Source organism: Phaseolus vulgaris, chromosome 11 (genome assembly GCF_000499845.2).
Source record: "Phaseolus vulgaris cultivar G19833 chromosome 11, P. vulgaris v2.0, whole genome shotgun sequence".
In the NCBI taxonomy this organism is placed as follows: Eukaryota; Viridiplantae; Streptophyta; class Magnoliopsida; order Fabales; family Fabaceae; genus Phaseolus; species Phaseolus vulgaris.
In genome coordinates, this window is record NC_023749.2 from 2,933,403 (window position 1) to 2,953,594 (window position 20,192).

The window sequence follows — 20,192 nt, forward strand, 5'->3', positions numbered from 1 at the left end:
AATATTTTTAACAAACAGGATGAATTGGCATGTCGAAAGAACGAGATGTCGGAAGCACGAAAAGATACAACAGTGAAAATCTTATATGAAAAAAACATACACATGTGATGTGTATCAATATTAATAGAAGACACATAAATACAACAAATAAAATTAATTAAATATTAAAGATACAATTATAAAATAAAAATTAATTAAGAAAATATACAAGTCAATAATATTAATCAGTAGTATAAATAGATCACACATTTAATTCAGTAGTTCAATTTTAAGTGAATGATTAAGAAAGACAATTTTAAGCTTCAGAAAAATCCTGCATCCTATTGAGAAACCGATAAATAATTCAAGAAATATGAGTAATTTAGGAAAAAAGTTGACAGAAAAAGAGGACAAATAAGAATAAATAGTAGTTAAAGGCAAAAAACTTTCCCCTATAATTTGTGTAAATTTTTGTAAGTACACATGATATTCTAAATTTGTTTACCAAACATAGATCATGAATATCTATCATTGACTAGTATTTCAGAATAACTTTAGATAGCATAAATCTGCACATACATTTGAACATTAAATTAATATATGTTTTAGAATGTTTTCAGCTCGAGAACAACTTGTTCACGTGACTTATGATGATTTTTCCTATCCACAAACATTACTTTTATAGAGAAATTAAAAAAATGTAATTTTACTTAGTGATAACCAAGCATGTGTAACTTTTCTTACCACCCAAACAAACACACATGGTGTCATCGTGAGGTGCATTCTTAAGAGGTTGCATCAGGTAGAACAGTATAAGGTAATTTACGAAGTGAAGAACATAATTTAAAGCAGAGTTTGTTTGAAGGATTGAAATGGGGTAGGAGCAGGTCACGGGGATGAACAGTGCATACAACAGCCCTTGAAAGGAGGATTGGATTTGGGCGTTGCGCTTCTGCAGAAGCATTTTATTTGTACACAAGATCTACTCCAGAACACAGTCATTTCAGTCTAGATCACTTGAAAACATGATGTTAAGTCCACATAATTCATAATTCACGAAATAACAATGGAAACACCAAAACAGCAACTAAGGCTATCCGAATCCAGAGGTGAAAAAATACAAGGCAAAACGATAATGCGGAATCACAATGCGATAAAATTCTACCATCAGATGAATCAAAACTAAAATCATTCTGCGGGTTCCTGCCTGAGATGCAAAAAATTCTACCATCAGATGAATCAAAATTCAAGATCAGTCAACTGGTTGATCGATTTCTGCATATGCAGTATCAAGGTGCGCTTGCTCTGCTTCTTGTACCTCCTTCTCGGTTTTCCTGCCCTTCTTAGATTTGTAGTATACACTCATAAAGGTACCAACAGCTCCATACTTCTTCCTGGTCTGCTCATATAAACTAGCATCAAACATTCTCCAGAAGCTTTTCTCGGACAGCTCGGACACAGCATACTGTGGTTGAAAACCATGGTTTTCAATCAACCAGCTCTCCATTTTACGCACTGCTTCTTCCCCATTAAATACCTCACCCCTAAGAACCGGACCTGGTGCATAGTAAACTCCAATATCTGTGTACATTTGAGCAGTTTGGGTGTCTCCCTGCCTGCGATGTAGTTCGAACCCTGGCTCTGGGTAAATCATAGTTTTGATAGGCAGCTTGAACAATTTGTGTGGGCAGAGCCAAATGGGGTATACCTAATGTATTGAAAATCAACAGTGTAAGAAAAAAAATACACGACTGCACCAATGTAGAAAAAAACTATGAGTGAGTGTTCAGCCGCAACTTTTGCTTGATATTATTAAAACATTTTTTTAAAAAAAAAAAAAAAACTCTCTAGTTCTAACAGTCTGAAAAAACAATGTAGAACATTATTAACGTTGGGTAAGAAGAAGATGTACCTCCATCTCACGGTGAACCCATTCTAAAGCATCTCCCACCTTGTACAAAGGAACAAGCATGTCCTGGATGACGTGCATTTCGTGATAATAGTTTCTTATAGCCTCACCTTGAGTTGCCTTGAGGAGAGAAACCTTTGGTGGCATCAACCAGCCAAACAGAAACCTAAACCAAAATTGATCAGCAAATGGAAGGATAAGCTTTCCCTCCCAGTACAAGCATCTTGTGTGCCTGTGATAATATTGTCTGGTGGGAATGTATTCTACAAACTCTCCTTTCTTCAGAGCCGTCTCTGCATGCTGATAGAACCAGGTTTTAAACCACCATCCAACACTGTTTATCTTACTCCCCTTCTTCTTGGCCTCTTCCTTTGAAGCGTATCTTCCCGTCATCATCACAGCTTGTGTCGGTGAATAAATCATTCCTTCAACAAAGTCTGGAACCTTCTCCTCGTTATCCTGGTCTCCATCTCTGGGAGCAAAAGAATCACAATATGCCTGTGCAATATCTTGCAGGTTGCCAACAACAGGCATGTAGGTTAGCTTCATGTACTCCTTAATGGGTATAAGCCTAATCTCAGCAGCAACCAGAAGGCCGAGTGTTCCCTGAGACCAGGGAATGGCATAGTATAGATCAGAGAACTCATTGTCCTTGGTGGCTCTAACAAGACTGCCATCAGCCAACACAATTTCGAAGGACACCACAGTATCAGAGAACAGGCCATATTTGTGGGAGCTTCCTTCTATTCCATAGCCGTTAATGAGACCACCAACAGTGAGATCATCAAGCTCGGCAACGACAGCAAGGGAAACATTCAGGGGCACAGTCACCCTGGAAATCTGCCCCATGTTGACTAGAGGCTCCACTCTTGCAACCATCCGTTCTTTGTCGATCGAAAGTACATTCCTGAAAGCGGACAAATCAACTTCAAAATGACGGGCTCTCTTGTAGTCAACATTCCGCATCCCAACAGCAATCCAGGGCTTACGAGCAGTGCAGACGAGACCATCCTTGGACGGATTCCTCTGCCTTAGACGCTTCATAACCTTCTTCACATTCTCATCATGTTCCTTCTGACGCGTCTTATAGGACTTCCACTCAGATCTCACATCCCCAAGGTATGTAAGGAAATAAATGGTGAATGATATGGGAAGGACCACAAAAATAACAAGGATCCATCGAAACTGAACAAAATAGTCCACCCAAATCTTCTTCCTCTTCGGGCGCAAAGGAGCCTCAAGATCCGACATCGCTAAGATGACTTACTCCTGCAACATCACGAAAAATTTAAAACCGACAGTTACAAACTCCAAAAAAATAACTACGTGCAAGTAGAATACATTGATTCAGTACTACAAAAAAATATCAAGTACACACACGGCACACTCACTCACTCACAACAACTTCAAAAACTAGAGGATACAAAACTAGAGAGAACTTCTCATAATTCTCTAAAAATACAAAACAAAGACCTATGCTATACATAACTCTGGTTTCCAACACAAAACTAGAATTAATTAACTAAACAACAGAATTTCGCGAAAACTGCTTCGAGAAAGCCATAAAGAAAGCACAGCAGTTGCATTGCGCAAAACGACGAAAATTTGAAAAAATAATGAAAATCTGACGGTGTATAACGAAGATCTGAGACCCTACGTTACGAAAATGCGAAAAGATGCTGAAAATGGAAATAACGGCCAAAATATAGGTTAGAAAAGCGAAGAACGGAAAGAGATTGTTAGATATAGATTTGTTGGCGTGGCTTGAACCAAATCGGGTGAAGCAAGAAGCACGTAGGCGAAAGAAAAGAGAAAACAGAAATAGAAAAACGTTGAGAAGAAACGCAAAATGCACAGAGAAGAAAAGATCGAAAAGCGCATAATAAGAATCCAAACAGAAGAAAAACACAGTAAATCAGCATAGCATGAATCCAAAACAGCAGAAAAAACAGATAACAGAGAGAAAGAGAAACCTGAGAGAGTGAGAGTGAGGCTGCAGAGTGAGATTCAAAGAGAAGAAGAGTGTGCTGCCTTTTTATTCCACTCCACGCTTCTTCTGTAATTTACAATTAGGTCCTTTTTCTAATTACTCATTCAGTCCTCCACCTTATGTTTTATTCCACAATCACTGCTTCTAATAAATAATGTTGTTAAGAGAGTGTGTTTCGCTGGAAAATACTAATACTTTGCTCGTGATTTTTGGATCTAACTGCTTTAAAACGTGATAAATTCAATGTGGAAAATGGACTGTAATAAAACTCTATTAATTATTCAAATTCTTCTTTTTTTTAATATTTTATTAAATGTATAATTAAATTTTAAGATTATATTTGATTTTTTTTAAGTTCTTTAAATTAATTAATGATATTTTATTCCACAGATTTAACTTTATTGGGGTAGTCTAGCTGTTAGAATAGTGTGTGTAAACATGATTGTAAACACCCTTTTTTTTATTTTTGACTTTAACATGGTTTTTTTAAGTTTAATAAATTACTTTAACTTTTATCATCTCTTATTTGACTTTCAATTTTGAAGTGTTTAAAACAAGTATAAATTTAATTTTATTCATAAGGAATAATTTTCACTATTTTTGTATGTATTTAGCTCTAGTATTGTTTTGGTTTTTGTGATCTGTCATAAAATATTTATAAAAAAAAAAAAAATTATTATTATTATGGTCTTTGGCTTAGTAAACAAATAAAAAAATCCAAGTGAGAATCTAATATTACGAAAAGTTATTATCGTCTTTCAAAAACACATTTATCGTATAGTGTGGAAAATAAATACATAAGTCCCAATTATTAGGTAATATGATTTTCAATGTTAAAAATATACTTAATTATCTAAGTGTATTTTAGATTTTAATTAATTAATAATTCTAATTAAATGAATTAAGAAAAATTATAACCTTTACATGATGAATTATTTTATTATAATTAATCAATTAAATTTAATTTATAAGTATTAAAATTAAAATTATAATATTTATATATATTTATTAATTTATTTTGAATAATATAGCTTAAAAAGTAATTTTATTTAAAATTTTCAATTAGAAAAACTAATAAAGGGAACTTTCAAAACGAGCAAAAAAAATCAAAATGAGTTTTTCTTCTAAAATAGTATAATTTCATTTTTATTGAAATTGAAAAGGCGAAATTATTCCAAAATTAAATAAATCGTATATATAGTATTTCATTAAAATTTGATATAATAGTATCTACAACTTCAGTTTAATATAAAAATTAAAATCCTGCCTTACAAGTATGATCTCTTCAATTTCAAAATAATTTTCTTTTATCAATTTCAAAAAATATGAAATAAAATCATTTAGAAAAAAAAAACCTTCAAAATGTTAATCCATCCCGTTTCATGGCCTATTGCACCCATAATTTTACTTCTACTAAATATAATTCAATAAAATCATATAATTACATTGTCTAAAAGATTAAACCTACAATGTTAAAAATCACTACAATAGTTAAATGTTTTTATAGAAAAGAATAATATTGTATGGTTGGTATCAAACGAGTTTAACCGTCCAAAACAAGTAACAATATAAAAATAATAAATAACGAATATGTTTTCAAATTTTACTATAATACATTTTTAAACTGAACAATGACTTGAACGGAGTGTAACATTTTTAAACTGAACAATGACTTAAACATCGTAGTGTGATATTTCTAAACTGAATAATCACTTGATCATCTGAGTGTAGTTGTAAAACGAGATGAGAAAGTTACTAGTCCTCTTTGAGCCTACAAATGATATGAAAAAAAGGAATAATATGATTTTTTTATGTGGTAGATATTTTTATTGTGAAAAATGTAGAAAAGGGCACTTTTGAAAAGAAAAGTTTGCAGAAAGTAAAGTATATTCAAAGTGTGTGGTATTGGTATTGATGAAATAGAAAAGGGAGAAAAAATGGGAGAAATGAGATCTAAAAGATTAGAATGACAGAGCAAAGAGATTCCATTGGCACTCTGCTTCTGAATCACGTGGAAAGTGTCCCCACCATGTGAGTTACAGACAACCTAACAACCTCTGTTTAGTGGTAAATGTTTCATCTTTTCCAAAACAAATGCCATTAATAACAGTGTCTTGGAAAACAACCTTCTTTTTCTGTCTTTCTACCATTACTGCAATCAGATTTCAACCACTCAAATCTTTTATCAATCTTAACACTTGCCCACTCAATTAGAAATCACAGTTTTTCTTTACTCAAATTCTTCTTACAAGTCTCCAAAAACACTCGAGTAAGTCACAGCTTTGTTGCATAGTGTTTTTGCTGATTTCACTTTTTTATTCCTCTTCGATTTTGATTGGTAAAAAAATAGTACAAATAGTACATGTTATTACAATTTATATGTCGAAGGTTCCATCAAATTTCTCCTCTCTTTTCTTCAATTTCGATTGTTTTTATTCTTTTATCTTAGAGAATATCTACAAAAAATACTCTGATTGACGTTCAAGTTATATGAGAATATCACTGACATACAAGATACTCTAAACGCCTTATATTGTTTAGAGTAACATTTTTTTTTCTTTTTTTTTTTACATTATCTTTCATCATAAGGGTTTTTATTTATTTATATTGTTCTATTGAGCCTTGTCCTGCCATAATGATTAAGATAGGTTCAATAAGTTTATAATCACACTTTGTTGCTTCTAACTGGGATTAATGGATTTAACCTAAGGCGTGACATGGATCTTCTTTTATCTCGAGAGACCAGCAGTTCGTACATGTAATCGAGAATTCAGCCTCCTTCCGATCTCTGCCAAGAGAAGGTTGTTGTTGATGGGCACTGGTACCTTAAGGGATTGGCTCACCTATTGACTAGTGAAGACCGAAAGTCCGACTACCGCTGACTCTTGGTATAACAGTACAAGTATTAATAAATTACATTAAAATCTATCATAATGAATGTTTATTGAGCTTATCAGATCATTTGTTGTTCGGTCGCTATCGGATCATCCATTGTCTTATGCATGAGCTGTTATTCTCGACATGGAAGAGTGTGTTGGAGATTCCAAATCAAATAAATATTAAAATATTTCATAACATATAAGTGGGTGCAAACTTCATCTCATAAGTTAGTTTTATGATATTGAATTAACATAAATACTATTAAATCTATTTTTTATTTATCTTCAAATAACCTCTTTTGGATGTGTTTGGTAGTATCATGTCCAAACTTAATCTTATTGTTAATTAATAATCATAATGTGTTTAACAATCTAATATTTGATTAAGATTTTTATTAAATTCTTGCTTCAAGAATCCTTTACTAAAGTAATTCATATTTAAACCATGTTATATTAAGGTTTCTAAGAAAAATATAAATATTATACAAGATACCCGAGACAATACAGAAATACTTTAAAGTGTATTTTTATAATTTTAATCCTTTGTCATGATTTTCAGGAAATTATTTTTTATTTTTAATAGTGCTTTGAGACCGTTAACCAGACCATTAATTGTTATTTAAATTATACATCACGATCATCCCAACGTTAATAAAGTTGCATACACGTGCATGGTTAGGTTAAGATTTTAAGTATATTCCTTTTTACATTATTTCAAGCATATTTCAAAAGTATAAAAAAAAAAAAATTAATTTCTACACCGTGTGTTATTTATTGATGATTTTTTTTATTAATCAATCTTATTCAAATATATAATTAAACAAGTTTTCTTATTCACAGCTGTTAAGCCACATGAGTTAAAAAATTGACAACAAATTTCGTCACAAAAAATCATAATGTATACCTTCTATATTCATTATTTTATAGTAATTGTTTGTGATTTTTCTTTGAAATTTTATCTTTAAAAGATATATTAAAAAATTAAAAAGAAAATGTATAAATGTGTTGAAAAATTAAGAAAAAAATTTATATAAATTGTTATGTCTAGACTCTAAACTATGTAAAACTATATATTGAAATTTAAAAATAATAAATAAAAATAAACAAAGTTTGGTCGAAAATTAATAACTGAAAAGTAGAACAGGGAATATTAATAAAAGAAATATTATTTTGGGTGTCATAATTACTTTTGGTGACGCTAATTAGTTTAATGGAAACATAAAAGCATATAATGTTGTTTAAAAGAAACAGGGGATTAATAATGAGATGTAAAATAATTTAGTTTAGTTTCATTTAAAAATATATAAAAAAAATGTTAAATACAACTATTACTTGAAAAGAATAATGCATTAAAGAATGATATTTTAAAATTGCTTGAAAGAATATTCTTAAAAATATTAGCGTATGATACGTGTTGAGGTTTGAGGCACTTGGGCGATAATATCAATGAGATGTGGTTGTGATCTTATTTAATTGAGTAGGGACCATAATGCAAATATCTTAGGGTAAGGGACCATGTGGCAGTGAGCAATTGTTGCTAAAGGATAGGAGACAGCAAAACATATAGTGATTGTGATTTCCTGAATCATTTATGAACACTAATTGCAACAAACCCCTCTGCATTTATATTATTAAGTCAAAAGAGAAAATAAATAAGAAAGTGAGAGTTGCAATAAAAGCAAAAGAGCAATTTTGTGGGGGAGGTATTTGAAAATGAAGATATTTGATGAAATGGGGAGGTATGTGTAGAATGAAAGGGGGTGCAAAAAGGAAGGGTAGGGGTGTGATGAATGTGGGTAGATGAAATGACGTGGAATGTAGTGAATGAAGTAAAAACGTGACATATAACACAGGCTGGACCCCCAATTATAGGACTCCTATTATTAACTTTCCGTAAAGTGAGGAAATATTTCACATTTACTCTTTCCCAAACTTCAATCACTTCACTTTCATGCCCAATAATACAATTTTGTTTTCTAGCCCATGCTCTCCACCCACCGGTATTATATATATTTTTTAGAAATTATAATTTTGAATTTTTTTTTATGAAAATGAGTACGTCATACCTTGGATACGATTTCAAAGTAAAAGTCATCTTAAAGACGTATTTATGGGTATGACTTTCATTATGAAATCGTATCTATTGATACGACTTCCATCATGAGATCGTATTTATAGATACGACTTTCACTATGAGGTCATATCCATAAATGACTTTCACTATAAACATGGATGAGACTTTCATTATGAAATCATATCCATTGATACGACTTCCACTATGACGTGGTATCTATAGATACGACTTTCATTATGAGGTCATGTAATACGACTTTTACTATGAAATCGTATCTATGGGTACAACTTCCATTATGAAGTTGTATCCATAAGTACGACTTCCATTATGAAGTTATATCCATGAGTACGACTTTCATTATGAAGTCGTACCTATGGATACGACTTCCATTATGAAGTTGTATCTATGAATTATAAAGTCGTATCATTTGGTACTACCACAACTTTCATTATGAAATCCTATTAGATACAATTTACTAATTTTCATCATAAAATAATATTTTTTTCCCAAAATCGCAGTTTGAAAAAAAAAACACTACTTTGGTGCAAACCACCCCCACCCCCACACACACCATTGCTTCATTTTTTTTCCCCATTGCCATAATTTTTAAATTTTGTATTGATAAAATAGAATTTCAGTTAATTCATTTTCATAACTTTTACAGTTCTGCTATTACACAATTGAGATTAGCAATCTACAATATTTTACTTCATGTATTAAAATTTAATGTATAGTTTATATTTTGAAATCACAATTAACTGTTTGTGTATAATTAGAATTTGCAGTATGGAAGTAACTTTTTTTTTCGTGTATGTTGCATTATACTTCAAATTTATATTTTCAATATGTAATCTGTCTTGAATTTGTCACAAAAAATTCATAATGCGATTCAATAGTGCTTTTAATTATTGACAAATTATTTTGAAGTTATTGAAATTTAATGATTCAGGCATTTTCAATTAAACAGAGTCTTAATTTTTAATGTAATCGATGAAATCAATAGTATAATTCTTTTAAAATGAGAGTGTCCATTAATATGTTTTGTGATGTGTGTGGAATCTGAAATCAAAATAACAAATATCAATACAAAATTGTTATAATTAGAAAACAAAACCGATCTAGGACTTAACGTTTAAATCTCGTCTCGGCATTCCTCATGTTTAGCTGCTAAGACCTCAAACTACGATGAACCTAGTGTGTATGTGGGTCGATGAAACTAGTGTTTATATGTGTGTCTATATATCTATATATATAGTTGTTCCTTCTGCAATTCACCATCACCATAACATGTGATCAACATTTAGGCCACCACATATAGATAATACATGGAATATATTTAGTATCCGAAAGAAACCTAGTTAAGACAAAATCCTAAACTACGGTCATTACAGCAGAATGTCCAAGGAAAAAGCACCGCAGAGCCAAACTATTGACAAAAGGCATCTTTCTAGGTAGATGTGCAATCGACATAATCGTATGTACATTAAGGGAAATTGACAAAAATGATCCCAACCCAAGGCAAAAAGTGCCCTTGAAACAGTCCCTAATAATTAGAGTTGCCAATCAATGGGATCGATCCCCATTTGCTCCAGAAGTTGGTTAGTGCGAGAGAAGTGCCTGCTCAGATAAATTTAAATAAACAAAAATGAAATGTAATCATAAAAAATTGCTTATGTCGATGAAGGGAAATTGATCAGTTGGTTTTTTCAAATATCAATAGCATATAAGGATCTGGATTTCACTTCACTTCACGAGTCTAGCAAATCTAACCAAAATATGGCTCCATATGCCACTGGAACAGAACATGCACCAGCTGTATTACATCAACCACTATGTGAACGACTAATGAAAGCCCTAGAAGTGTTGGACTATAAAAGGCCTAGTGACAGCACTAAATACAATAAAAAAAGAAAACACAATTTAAATCCTGCATTGATTTTACAAAGCTATATCAAAATTTAATTAAATGGAAAAATGTGTTTTTAGTCCCTAGACTTTTTGTTAAACTTGGCTTCAATCCTCTAACTTTTGAAATTTGTGAATTAGTTCTCTTTCTGAAAACAAGTGAAAATAGTCCTTTCATGCATAATTTAACATGTAGTGACAATTTGTTACTGTCAAGGTTCAAAGAGGGGTCACGTGTTTTCTAAAGTTCGAGGACTAACTTATTGATTTGAAAGTGCAGGTACTAAAAACGTTTTCCAAGATTAAATTATTATGCACAACTACCTTACCTGCAGCCAAAGAAGCCTCTATGTGCAGACAAACCAGAAGGATGTGCAGCTGTAAGAACGTGATGCTTTGTTGCATCAATTAACCTGTGAATATGACACTCAAACACAAGTTCATCAACTAGTTTCACAGAAATTATCTTCCAGGCATGGAAAGAAAAACATCCATCCAATTCAAAGAGAAGCCTACAGTTAATAAATGTATAGTTGCAGTAACTTGATCATCAATATCTCAAAAATAAATTTACTCCAATGTTTTATTTTTTATGCCGGCTTTGGAAAATTATCAAGGAAGCTATTGCAAGCCCAGGTTACTATTGGTTGGTTGGTTCCAAAGACTTCCTAATATAGTGTTACACAGTTGTGGTACCTGGATTTCTCCCGAGCAGAATTTCCCCACAACAAAAACACAACTCCCTCCCTCTTCTGTGAGATTGTCTTGATAACAGCATCAGTAAATTGTTCCCAGCCTTTTTTGGCATGAGAATTTGCTTGATGCTTCCTGACTGAACTCGAAAGTTTAATATTAGTAAAAAAACACCACTAGAATACAAAGATAAAATAATAAGCCATCAACATACTTTATTCGAAGTACACAAAAATTAAACGTCTAACCTGTTAGAACAGCATTGAGTAAGAGAACACCCTGAAATAAAGTTCAAATTTATGATCAGATATAGCATTTCAAAAACTACTCTCACAGAACGTAGTCACACATTATGTTAAAATATCTAAGTTGGCTTTCAGACCACAATCTCACCAAAATCATCTTTCTATTTAATGGGTATTTAAGGTGTGAATTTTAGTTATTGAAAATAGATTTTATCTTCAAATCATACAAAACATTTCAAGGAAACGTTTAAGAAGTCTTAACCATAAAATATACTGCCTTAATTTAGATAAAGTTTACCAAAAGTTCTTATTAGAGAATGAATAAAGAGATATAACAACAAATTTTCCCCCATAGTTAAAATCAAGTTATAGATTTTTAGCTTATAGAAATTTAGATGGCAGAATTTCTTAAAAAACATAAGGTATATAAACTGATTTCAACTTATAAGAGAAATTTGATCCATTATACGTCATAGTTTACTTCTCCCATATGTATTTGTCAAAAACTTATCAAAACTAAACATATCGTAGAAAATGAACTTAACGCAGAAAGAACTATAAAAACACGAGAAAGACAAAGCTCCATCACGCATGACACTTACTATGTACTTCTCACATTTGATAATATTTATCAAGCATTCATCCATAAAATAATTAATATACATCGATCACCATTTTTAAAAAACCATACAGCATGCAGGAGTACGGGTTAGTTAGGCACTAGGAAGAAATACAATAGGTTCAGTGCATGGTTTGAAATAAGTGGATAAAATTGAAATCGACCTATTCATGGAATTTGGTCTACTGTTCTCACATGAAAATGAACACTATAACTGCTAGTTCGTCCCATCTGCAATTATTACTTAGGATCCATATTCCCCTTATTTGCAATATTTCCCTCACATAACTCAGATGCATGTCATGTCAGAGAACGTACCTGCACAGCCCATTTTTGAAGATTTCCATGAGGTGGAATGGTGCAACCAAGGTCTTGGTGAAGCTCCTTGAATATATTCACCAAACTGGAAGGGACTTTGATTCCCTCAGGAACTGAGAATGAAAGCCCCATTGCTTGACCAGGTCCATGATAAGGGTCCTAAACATTAAACAAAACCCACAAATCACTAAAACAGATAATCTGGGTCTCCTTGGATAAATTTCCCCAAAAATACTAAAGAAAAAAATCGAACTTCTAATCTATTAGTCCAAAATCAAAAAACTCGTTAGGAAGCTTCTACTAAAGTTAAGGAAGTGCTTGGAACAGAGACGAAATATAAACTAATTTTACAATCATTTAAAAATATTCAATAAGAACTTGTTTTGTTCAAACGCAATAATAAATACATAAATCTTTTTTTAAAGTTTATTACTAAATTTCAGCCCAAAATTCAAACTTATTTTCATAAAGATTATTGGAATTGAAGAAAAAAACTTTTCCGAACACGGCATATAAGTTGATTTCAAATTTATGAAAAAGGTTCCATTTTTTTTTGTTTTCTGGTGAATAGTAACAATTTTATCGAAACAAAATCAAACGCGACATATAATGAGAGAAAACCCAACAAAAATGGATTTACCTGGCCAAGGATGACAGCTTTGACTCTATGAAAAGGGGTAGAGTTAAGAGCGTTGAAAATCAAGTGCGTGGGAGGGTAAACGACGTCGTCGCCGCTCGAGATTTCACTTTCCACGAACTTCGACAGAGTGAGTGCATAGGGCTTCTCAAGTTCACCAGGGATAGCGTCCAGCCATGTTTCCTCCACCAGCAGCTCCACCAGCTTCACGCCATCTAAACCTACGAACCGTCACAAAACGCTGCGTTTTGAACCATCACAAACGGCACTGCATTTCCAAAACGACAGAAGTTACCTTTGGTTTTGGAGACCCTCTCGACGCAGAGTTTGAGATTCCGCTTGGACTTTGCGAGGAGCTTGTTGTATTCCACGCGCGAAAGCTGCTCGGCGGTGAGAGTGGAGGCGTTGGCGTCGTCGGACTTGCAAGATCGGGGGAGCGTGGGTTTCAAGCGCTTCGAAGCGGGTTGGAAAAAGTCCGTTAGGGTTCTGGAAGCCATTTCGTTCCTCTTCGCAATGGCGGGAACGTAAACACTGGAACTTGTAATGTGTTGTTTTTGTTTTTGTTCTTTTTCTCACTTTTTAGGTGACATTTATATACATGGCCATGCATGCCTTAAAATTACGTATGTGTTACTCGAAAAATATATAAATGAGATTTTTAAATTTCTAATCCGTTTTTCTAATATTTTAATTTTTTTATCCATTTGACTAATGTCTTTCTTTAACGTAGTTATAATATATATTTTTAGGATATGCATTTTATTAAATATATATAATGTGATGTGTTTTTTTACTTATAATTGTTTATTTTCTCTATGTTCTTCGTTTAACTTCCATTTGCCATTGTATTTATTCCAAAAAGATATATAAATGCAAGCACGGAATATGTATCGTTTTTCCACTAGTATAAATTAACATTTTCAATGTTTTTAACAAAAAATGTTTGTTTATTTAATAAAATAACTAAATTCTGCATTCAGAACTGAAGTTTAAAATAAATTGTTTATCCTTGGTTATGAATTAAAATCAATTTATTTTTTGTTAAATCCCTAAGAATCTAAAACTAACTATTTTTTTATCAGAACTGAAGTTTCATATTTCAGAAATGAAAAACACGTTCAAATATTTTTTTAAGACTGACTTAGATTGATAATGATTTAACAAAATAAGTTGATACAATCTTGATTCTTTGATAAACAATCACGTATACAAAGTACTGATTCTTTTTTACATTTAATATCCATATACTATTTTCCATTCTTTAAGAAACAATTATGCAAACAATAAAGAAAATTATAATGTATTTCTTATTGATCCTACCGTTGTTTTCATTGACAAAACATGTGAAATTAATATGTCCAGGTTGTCACTATCTAATGAAAGAAAATACAATATATTCTTTTACATAAACTTACTTTTGAATAAAATTGAAAACCTAAGAAATTACATTAATTAATTTTCAATCAATTACTTCCAAAAAAAAGCCAGTTTAACAGTATTTTAACCAATAAACGCCATGTTCATTTTTTACCTCCACAGTCCCACATAAACGCACCATAACTAAGAGCCAATCACTGATAGATAGACAATAAAGAAATGTCTTTCACAGATGTTATTCGTTCCAAATAGAATAGAATACAAATACAATTTTTTTATATTTTCAAACATTGCAAAATTTGAAATATTCTCAATTCTCGAAAACAAATACAAACAACATAAAACAAGAACACGAGTAATTTATAATATGGAAACTGCTTAACTCAATAAATTTAAGAATTTTTACGAAACAGAATTAGTTTTACAAGACCTAAAATTGGAGACTTTAAGGTTTAGGGTTTTTTACAGTCCTAAAAGTAAACTTAGAACGTAGTCGACTTAAGTAGATAACTTGACAGCGGAAAAAATATTCAACAAAACGACGATAAAAGAGAATAGAGCGAGAATCGGGGAGGCATGCAAGTTCGGAAGATAGTTCGGATATCTCACTCAAGCATACCATTTAAAGTATAAACAGAATCATAAATTATAGTTATATAAAATATCAAAAATTGGATGCAACTGCAACCTCATGCAGTTCGTTCATTAAGTACTGTAAAAAAGTCTACTACCAAAATGAAAGTAAAATGGGGTTCAAAAACTGGGACAGTCGCAATGGAGATTTTAATGAAATGCTCTAGCTCAAGTGAAAACAAATGTTTTTAAAGAGATAACAAGTAAAAGAGTAACATTAAAAACACACTAGAGAGCAGTCGCAGAGCAACCAAATATAAGAAATTCTTCCTAAGACATTCTCTGAGCAGCTTCCTTGGCAAGAAGCCTTTCCTTTGCCCGGGTTTTGGCTTGGGATTTGGATCCCATGATTCCACCACCCCACTTCTTTCTGTACTCATCATATTTGTCATTGAAGTTAGCCTGAAAGGAATATTAAACACAATACATCAGTATCTTACAAGAGCATTAAAAAAGCATAAAGGAAACAGAATAAATTAGTTAATACCACACCTTAATGGCCTCCAAGACTCTGCTGAACTCCAATTTATCTTCATTCTTCACAGTTGTCAAGCACAAAACAGATGCGGTTTTCTTGTGAACGACCTGATTCGATGGATAAGAATTACAACAGACATCAAATTAGAGCGACCATCAAAATTCAGTTATACAGCATGATAATCACAATATTCAAAGAAACACTACCGTTCCCAAGCGGGCCTTTCCCTTCACAATGCAGTATGGGATTTCCATTTTCCTGCACAATGCTGGAAGCCATACAACCAATTCAATTGGGTCCACATCGTGAGCAATCACAACAAGCTGTGCCTTGTTCTGCAGGAAAAGAAAAGAACATAGTTAACCACTAATTCAACAATAACAGAAAATAATGGACCAGGTGTAAACAACAAAGACAAAGTGATAATAAAACAGAAGATTACCTGCTCAATGAGGTAGGTAACGTGGTTGAGACCATACTTCACATTAATAGGCTTCTTGGCTTCAATAGTTTTTCCTTCAGCCTCTGCCTGTGCCCTTTTCAAAAGCCTTTCCTTCTTCTCTGCTTTATCCTCGGGCCTGTACTTCAAAAGAATCTTGAACAGACTTGTTGCTGCATATTAGGTAATTAAAAAACATAAAAATCAGGATCATGGAATACTTAATTCAACAAAAAAACAGCAACTAACATCCAATTAAAAATTATTGTAGAAATAATGGATAATAACAACCTAGCAATCATAATTATTATTATCCGTAAGGTTGGGAAAGATACTATCTCAAGGCAATAATAATTTAGTTTAATCAAATGTTAACCTAATTTACCTCTAACAATCACTGCAACATACATATTTATAACATTAGCCTCTACACTGTATACCTAAGTAAACGACGCATCTCAAGCAACACAAAAACACATCATTATAAAAGAACAGCAGGCAAATTAATATCAGATCCAAAGGTATGCGAGTTATTCTGACCTAGGTTTTTGTCGAGTGTCTTCGTAAACTGGTTCAAAGCTGGAGGAACCTTCAACCTCTGCTTCAAAATCCTCTTCTTCCTCTGAATCTGAACGGTCTTGGGCCATTTCACGAAACGAGTCAAGTCTCTCTTCGGCGGCAACGCTCCTCCGATTCCGAACTGCTTCGGACGCTTCTCAAAAAGCGGGTTCGTAACCTTCTCCTGAGATCAAAAAACAAAAACACATACACAATCAGAACCAAAAACCTATAATACACGAATCACAAACCTAATTGAATTCTAAACAATTAGATACATACAGGCTTCTTCTTAGCGGCAAGAGCAGGAGCTTTTCCACCACGCTTGGGAGCCTACGAAATTAAACACAATAAGATTCACACATTACACAAACGCAGACGAGTTTAACATCAAAATCCAAATAACGATTAAATCATAGCTACTAAATTCGAAGTGTATATGCAAAATGAAATAGAATCGAAGAAAATGTTGAGAACTAAATCATAGAATTATTTGTTACTCACCATTGCTGCAGCTGCTGTTGTGTGGCTATGCGAGAGAAGCTGACTCTGAGTAAAACCCTAACTAGGGTTGTGTTTATATATGAGCAATGGGCCTGGAAAAAACCCTTTTGGCCCAATTACAGAAGAGAAAATAATACTTCATGTTCATGATAATTTAATAATTGATTAACTGAGTTAATCATGAGACAAATTCTAATATATAAATTTTAAAAAAACAGTAATTTCTTAAAATAAAAATTATTATATTGAACCAATGTATATACGCTAATATAAAAAAAATTATCATTTTTTTTAAAAGAGGTAAATTGCATTCTAATTAATAAAATTGTAAAGTTGATTTTTTGTGATAAAAAATCATATTTTTAAAGCTATGAAGTTTGAAGTTTTATGTCATATGAATAGTTCCAGGTATAAGAGTGTAAATACTTATTTAAATTTTAATTTAACATTATTTTTTATTAAATATGGTTTTTTACAATATTAATCCACTAATTTCAGTTCCTTGATTCCGCATATTCACTTAAACATTATATTTGATAGTTATATTTTGGCCTGACAAACAACTGCTACAAATTAATACATAGTAACTATTATACTTAGAAAAAAAAAAACTCATTTAAAAACTCAAGTTAAAAAATGTTTAGTTAATAATAATAATTTGTTTTTTAAATAGTATATGATATTTTGTCGCATTTTTATGTGGATTAGATAATAATATATCACTATAAGTAGATTCATCGTTGAATACTTTTATAAGTTTTTGTCACCTAAAAAAAACTTGGTTTCCGTCAAAAATAAATAAATGATTTTACTTAATTAATAAACTGCATAATTATGATGATCAGTATGTTTTTTCATAACATTTCCAATTGATAATGCAATTATGTGAATTTATATCAGCAAATTATTCTTATTTATATTAAGTATTTTTGTTTATATTTGTGTTCAGAAGAAAAAAGTGTTTTTTATAGTGAAATAATCACCTGTTGTTATTTTTAAAATGTTTGGTTAAAACTATTTAAAAAGTTGCAAAAATTTAAACAATTTTTTTATGGTTTGTACTACTTAGTTGCTTATGACAAAAGATAAATTTTCAAAAATATATTGCCAAGTAAGTATTGATTTTTGCTTATATAAGCACCACTTAAAAATAAATTATTATTCTGTAGTAATTTTTAAGCACAAAAATACCAATTAGGCAAGTAAGTATTAATTTCTACTTATATAAAACAACTATAAACACCACCTAAAAATAAACAAATTATCATTTGATTTTGATTTTTACTTAAATAATAAAATATGCAAATAATATTTTTATGAATATTAGGTTTCATTAGACACAAGTATCTTAATGTAAATGAGTTGTTTATATTATTTTTCTAATAGGTTGTTGTTTGGTTAGTCAGTATTTATGCTAAACATAACAAACTTTTAAATTTTTAATATTTTTGTTCATAAATATTCCGTCGTTTTTATTAAAGAAAATCATTATTGTCTACATCAAGATCTATTTGTTGTTTATCAACATAAATATATATTTTTTTTAAATCAAGAATGTATGTTGTAGAGTCAACTAACTATGTTGAGAAGAAGTCCCACACACAAGTTTGATAAGTGTTTAAAAGCATCAAAGCACAAAACATGGTAATGTGTCTTCTACAAGATAAATGTTATATTCAACAACATATCGATGGGTTATTTTATGCTTTGTGACCTCCTCGCTTTCATGCCCTCTAATGGTTGGCTTTTATGGTTCGGTTGATTAGTAGATTGAGGACCTTCTTAAAAGGCTGGTGTTGCTCGTGCCCCCAACTTTCATGCATTGTCGAACCTGGAACAATGCTTGTTTGGGTTACCTTCCAAGAGAATCTACGTGTGTAGGTGTGGGATGTTGTTTTTTCCCGACAAGTGGAATAATTGGGAGAGCCCTGTTGGTCCTGTAGTGCCAATAATTCTATCCTATGTTGTTCTTTCATGGACGCCATGTCCTGCTCCATTTTATCTTGCATCTGACCCAGGACGTTCTTCATTGTTTTTTGCAAGTTGTCATTGCTCTTTCGGAGAAGAGCTTTTAGTTGTTGGTTTGTGTTACTATGTGGATAACTCATGTTGATAAGGTGTGTCTAGTTGTTACGGTCTTGGGAAAAGTTTTGTCAGGATCCCACGGTAGTCGTCAAATGTCCCTACCAAAAATGAACTCGAAGAGTGCACTTGGCAAGGATTGCGTGTTCCTCAGGAAACTAGCTTTCAGTTGGTCTCCGATGCGAGGAGGAGATCCACATGCAAAAGACTCTCCGCTTAAGTAAGTAGGAGCACAAAGATGATGACAAATTATTAACAGAAAGTTATGAGTAAAAGTGTAAAAAGTATATAATAGAACTTTGTGTGTTTCCTTATTGAGAGAGAGAGTCATTACGTATTTGTTGAACTCAGATCATTAAGAAAAACATTGAATGTTTATCATAAGATATAAATAGATTTTATAATAGTAACATATAATCGTTAGTAACCTATAACCAATTTATGGTCTGATTTATGTAACTAAAATAAAATATTAAACAAGCAGTCATTGTTTAAATGTATCCGACTCTAATTGGGGGTATGTACATTACTATATACAACAAATCGAATAAACAACTCATAATTGATTATGCAGCAAAAAAAATATTAAAAATCGATTTTGTGATTGTGTTTTAAGTATCAAAATCAATTAGGTTTAGATTTGCAAAAACAAAAATCTTGAGTATCCTCACCTCAAACCACCACTTCACCACCCACCACAACACCAAAAAAATTACACCACCACGTTTTTGCACAAAATCCAAACGCAACTACCGCTCACACTAACTTCTACCAACAAATCCCACACCAACAACTCACAACGAAAAATTCAAAGAGCTTTGAGAAGAAGAAAACAAAGGAAGGGTGAAAAATAAATGTGCACACACCTATTTA

At 31.9% G+C, this 20,192-nt stretch overlaps 3 protein-coding genes across 4 annotated transcripts; all 3 read right to left on the reverse strand.

Moving 5' to 3' along the window:
* Positions 1 to 962: 962 nt before the first annotated feature.
* On the reverse strand, positions 963 to 4,015 carry LOC137810379 (delta(24)-sterol reductase). Its single transcript, XM_068611613.1, has 3 exons — positions 3,862 to 4,015; positions 1,892 to 3,157; positions 963 to 1,687 (listed from the first exon to the last, which is right to left on the reverse strand). Exons 2-3 carry the CDS (start codon positions 3,137 to 3,139, stop codon positions 1,232 to 1,234), a joined length of 1,704 nt encoding a protein of 567 aa, XP_068467714.1. The 5' UTR covers positions 3,140 to 3,157; positions 3,862 to 4,015; the 3' UTR covers positions 963 to 1,231.
* A 6,129-nt stretch (positions 4,016 to 10,144) lies between these two features.
* On the reverse strand, positions 10,145 to 13,816 carry LOC137830132 (uracil-DNA glycosylase, mitochondrial). Of its 2 annotated transcripts, none has more exons than XM_068637303.1 (7): positions 13,544 to 13,816; positions 13,252 to 13,463; positions 12,612 to 12,770; positions 11,678 to 11,708; positions 11,433 to 11,568; positions 11,066 to 11,149; positions 10,145 to 10,448 (listed from the first exon to the last, which is right to left on the reverse strand). In XM_068637303.1, the coding sequence occupies exons 1-7, from the start codon at positions 13,743 to 13,745 to the stop codon at positions 10,382 to 10,384; spliced, it is 891 nt and encodes a 296-aa protein (XP_068493404.1). In that variant the 5' UTR covers positions 13,746 to 13,816; the 3' UTR covers positions 10,145 to 10,381. The 2 variants fall into 2 exon arrangements, with proteins under 2 accessions (XP_068493404.1, XP_068493395.1); XM_068637294.1 differs by having other exon boundaries at positions 13,252 to 13,469; positions 13,544 to 13,815.
* Positions 13,817 to 15,296: 1,480 nt separating this feature from the next.
* LOC137830529 (large ribosomal subunit protein eL8y) lies at positions 15,297 to 17,366 on the reverse strand. Its single transcript, XM_068637979.1, has 7 exons — positions 17,238 to 17,366; positions 17,016 to 17,066; positions 16,716 to 16,917; positions 16,179 to 16,348; positions 15,943 to 16,071; positions 15,751 to 15,843; positions 15,297 to 15,660 (listed from the first exon to the last, which is right to left on the reverse strand). The coding sequence occupies exons 1-7, from the start codon at positions 17,238 to 17,240 to the stop codon at positions 15,529 to 15,531; spliced, it is 780 nt and encodes a 259-aa protein (XP_068494080.1). The 5' UTR covers positions 17,241 to 17,366; the 3' UTR covers positions 15,297 to 15,528.
* Between the last annotated feature and the right edge of the window lie 2,826 nt (positions 17,367 to 20,192).

Bases quoted from the DNA above. Each gene is read 5' to 3' on its own strand.
- LOC137830529 (XM_068637979.1), bottom strand. The intron at 16,918-17,015 runs GTATGTATCTAA...TTTTGATCTCAG, and splicing joins TTGCCGCTAAGAAGAAGCCT to GAGAAGGTTACGAACCCGCT. The intron at 15,844-15,942 runs GTAGTGTTTCTT...CCATCGAATCAG, and splicing joins GAAAGGCCCGCTTGGGAACG to GTCGTTCACAAGAAAACCGC.
- LOC137830132 (XM_068637294.1), bottom strand. From the start codon at position 13,745: ATGGCTTCCAGAACCCTAACGGACTTTTTCCAACCCGCTTCGAAGCGC. The intron at 12,771-13,251 runs GTAAATCCATTT...TTTAATGTTTAG, and splicing joins AAGCTGTCATCCTTGGCCAG to GACCCTTATCATGGACCTGG. The intron at 10,449-11,065 runs GTAAGGTAGTTG...TTATCTGAGCAG, and splicing joins AGAGGCTTCTTTGGCTGCAG to GCACTTCTCTCGCACTAACC.
- LOC137810379 (XM_068611613.1), bottom strand. From the start codon at position 3,139: ATGTCGGATCTTGAGGCTCCTTTGCGCCCGAAGAGGAAGAAGATTTGG. The intron at 1,688-1,891 runs GTACATCTTCTT...TCAATACATTAG, and splicing joins GGGTTCACCGTGAGATGGAG to GTATACCCCATTTGGCTCTG.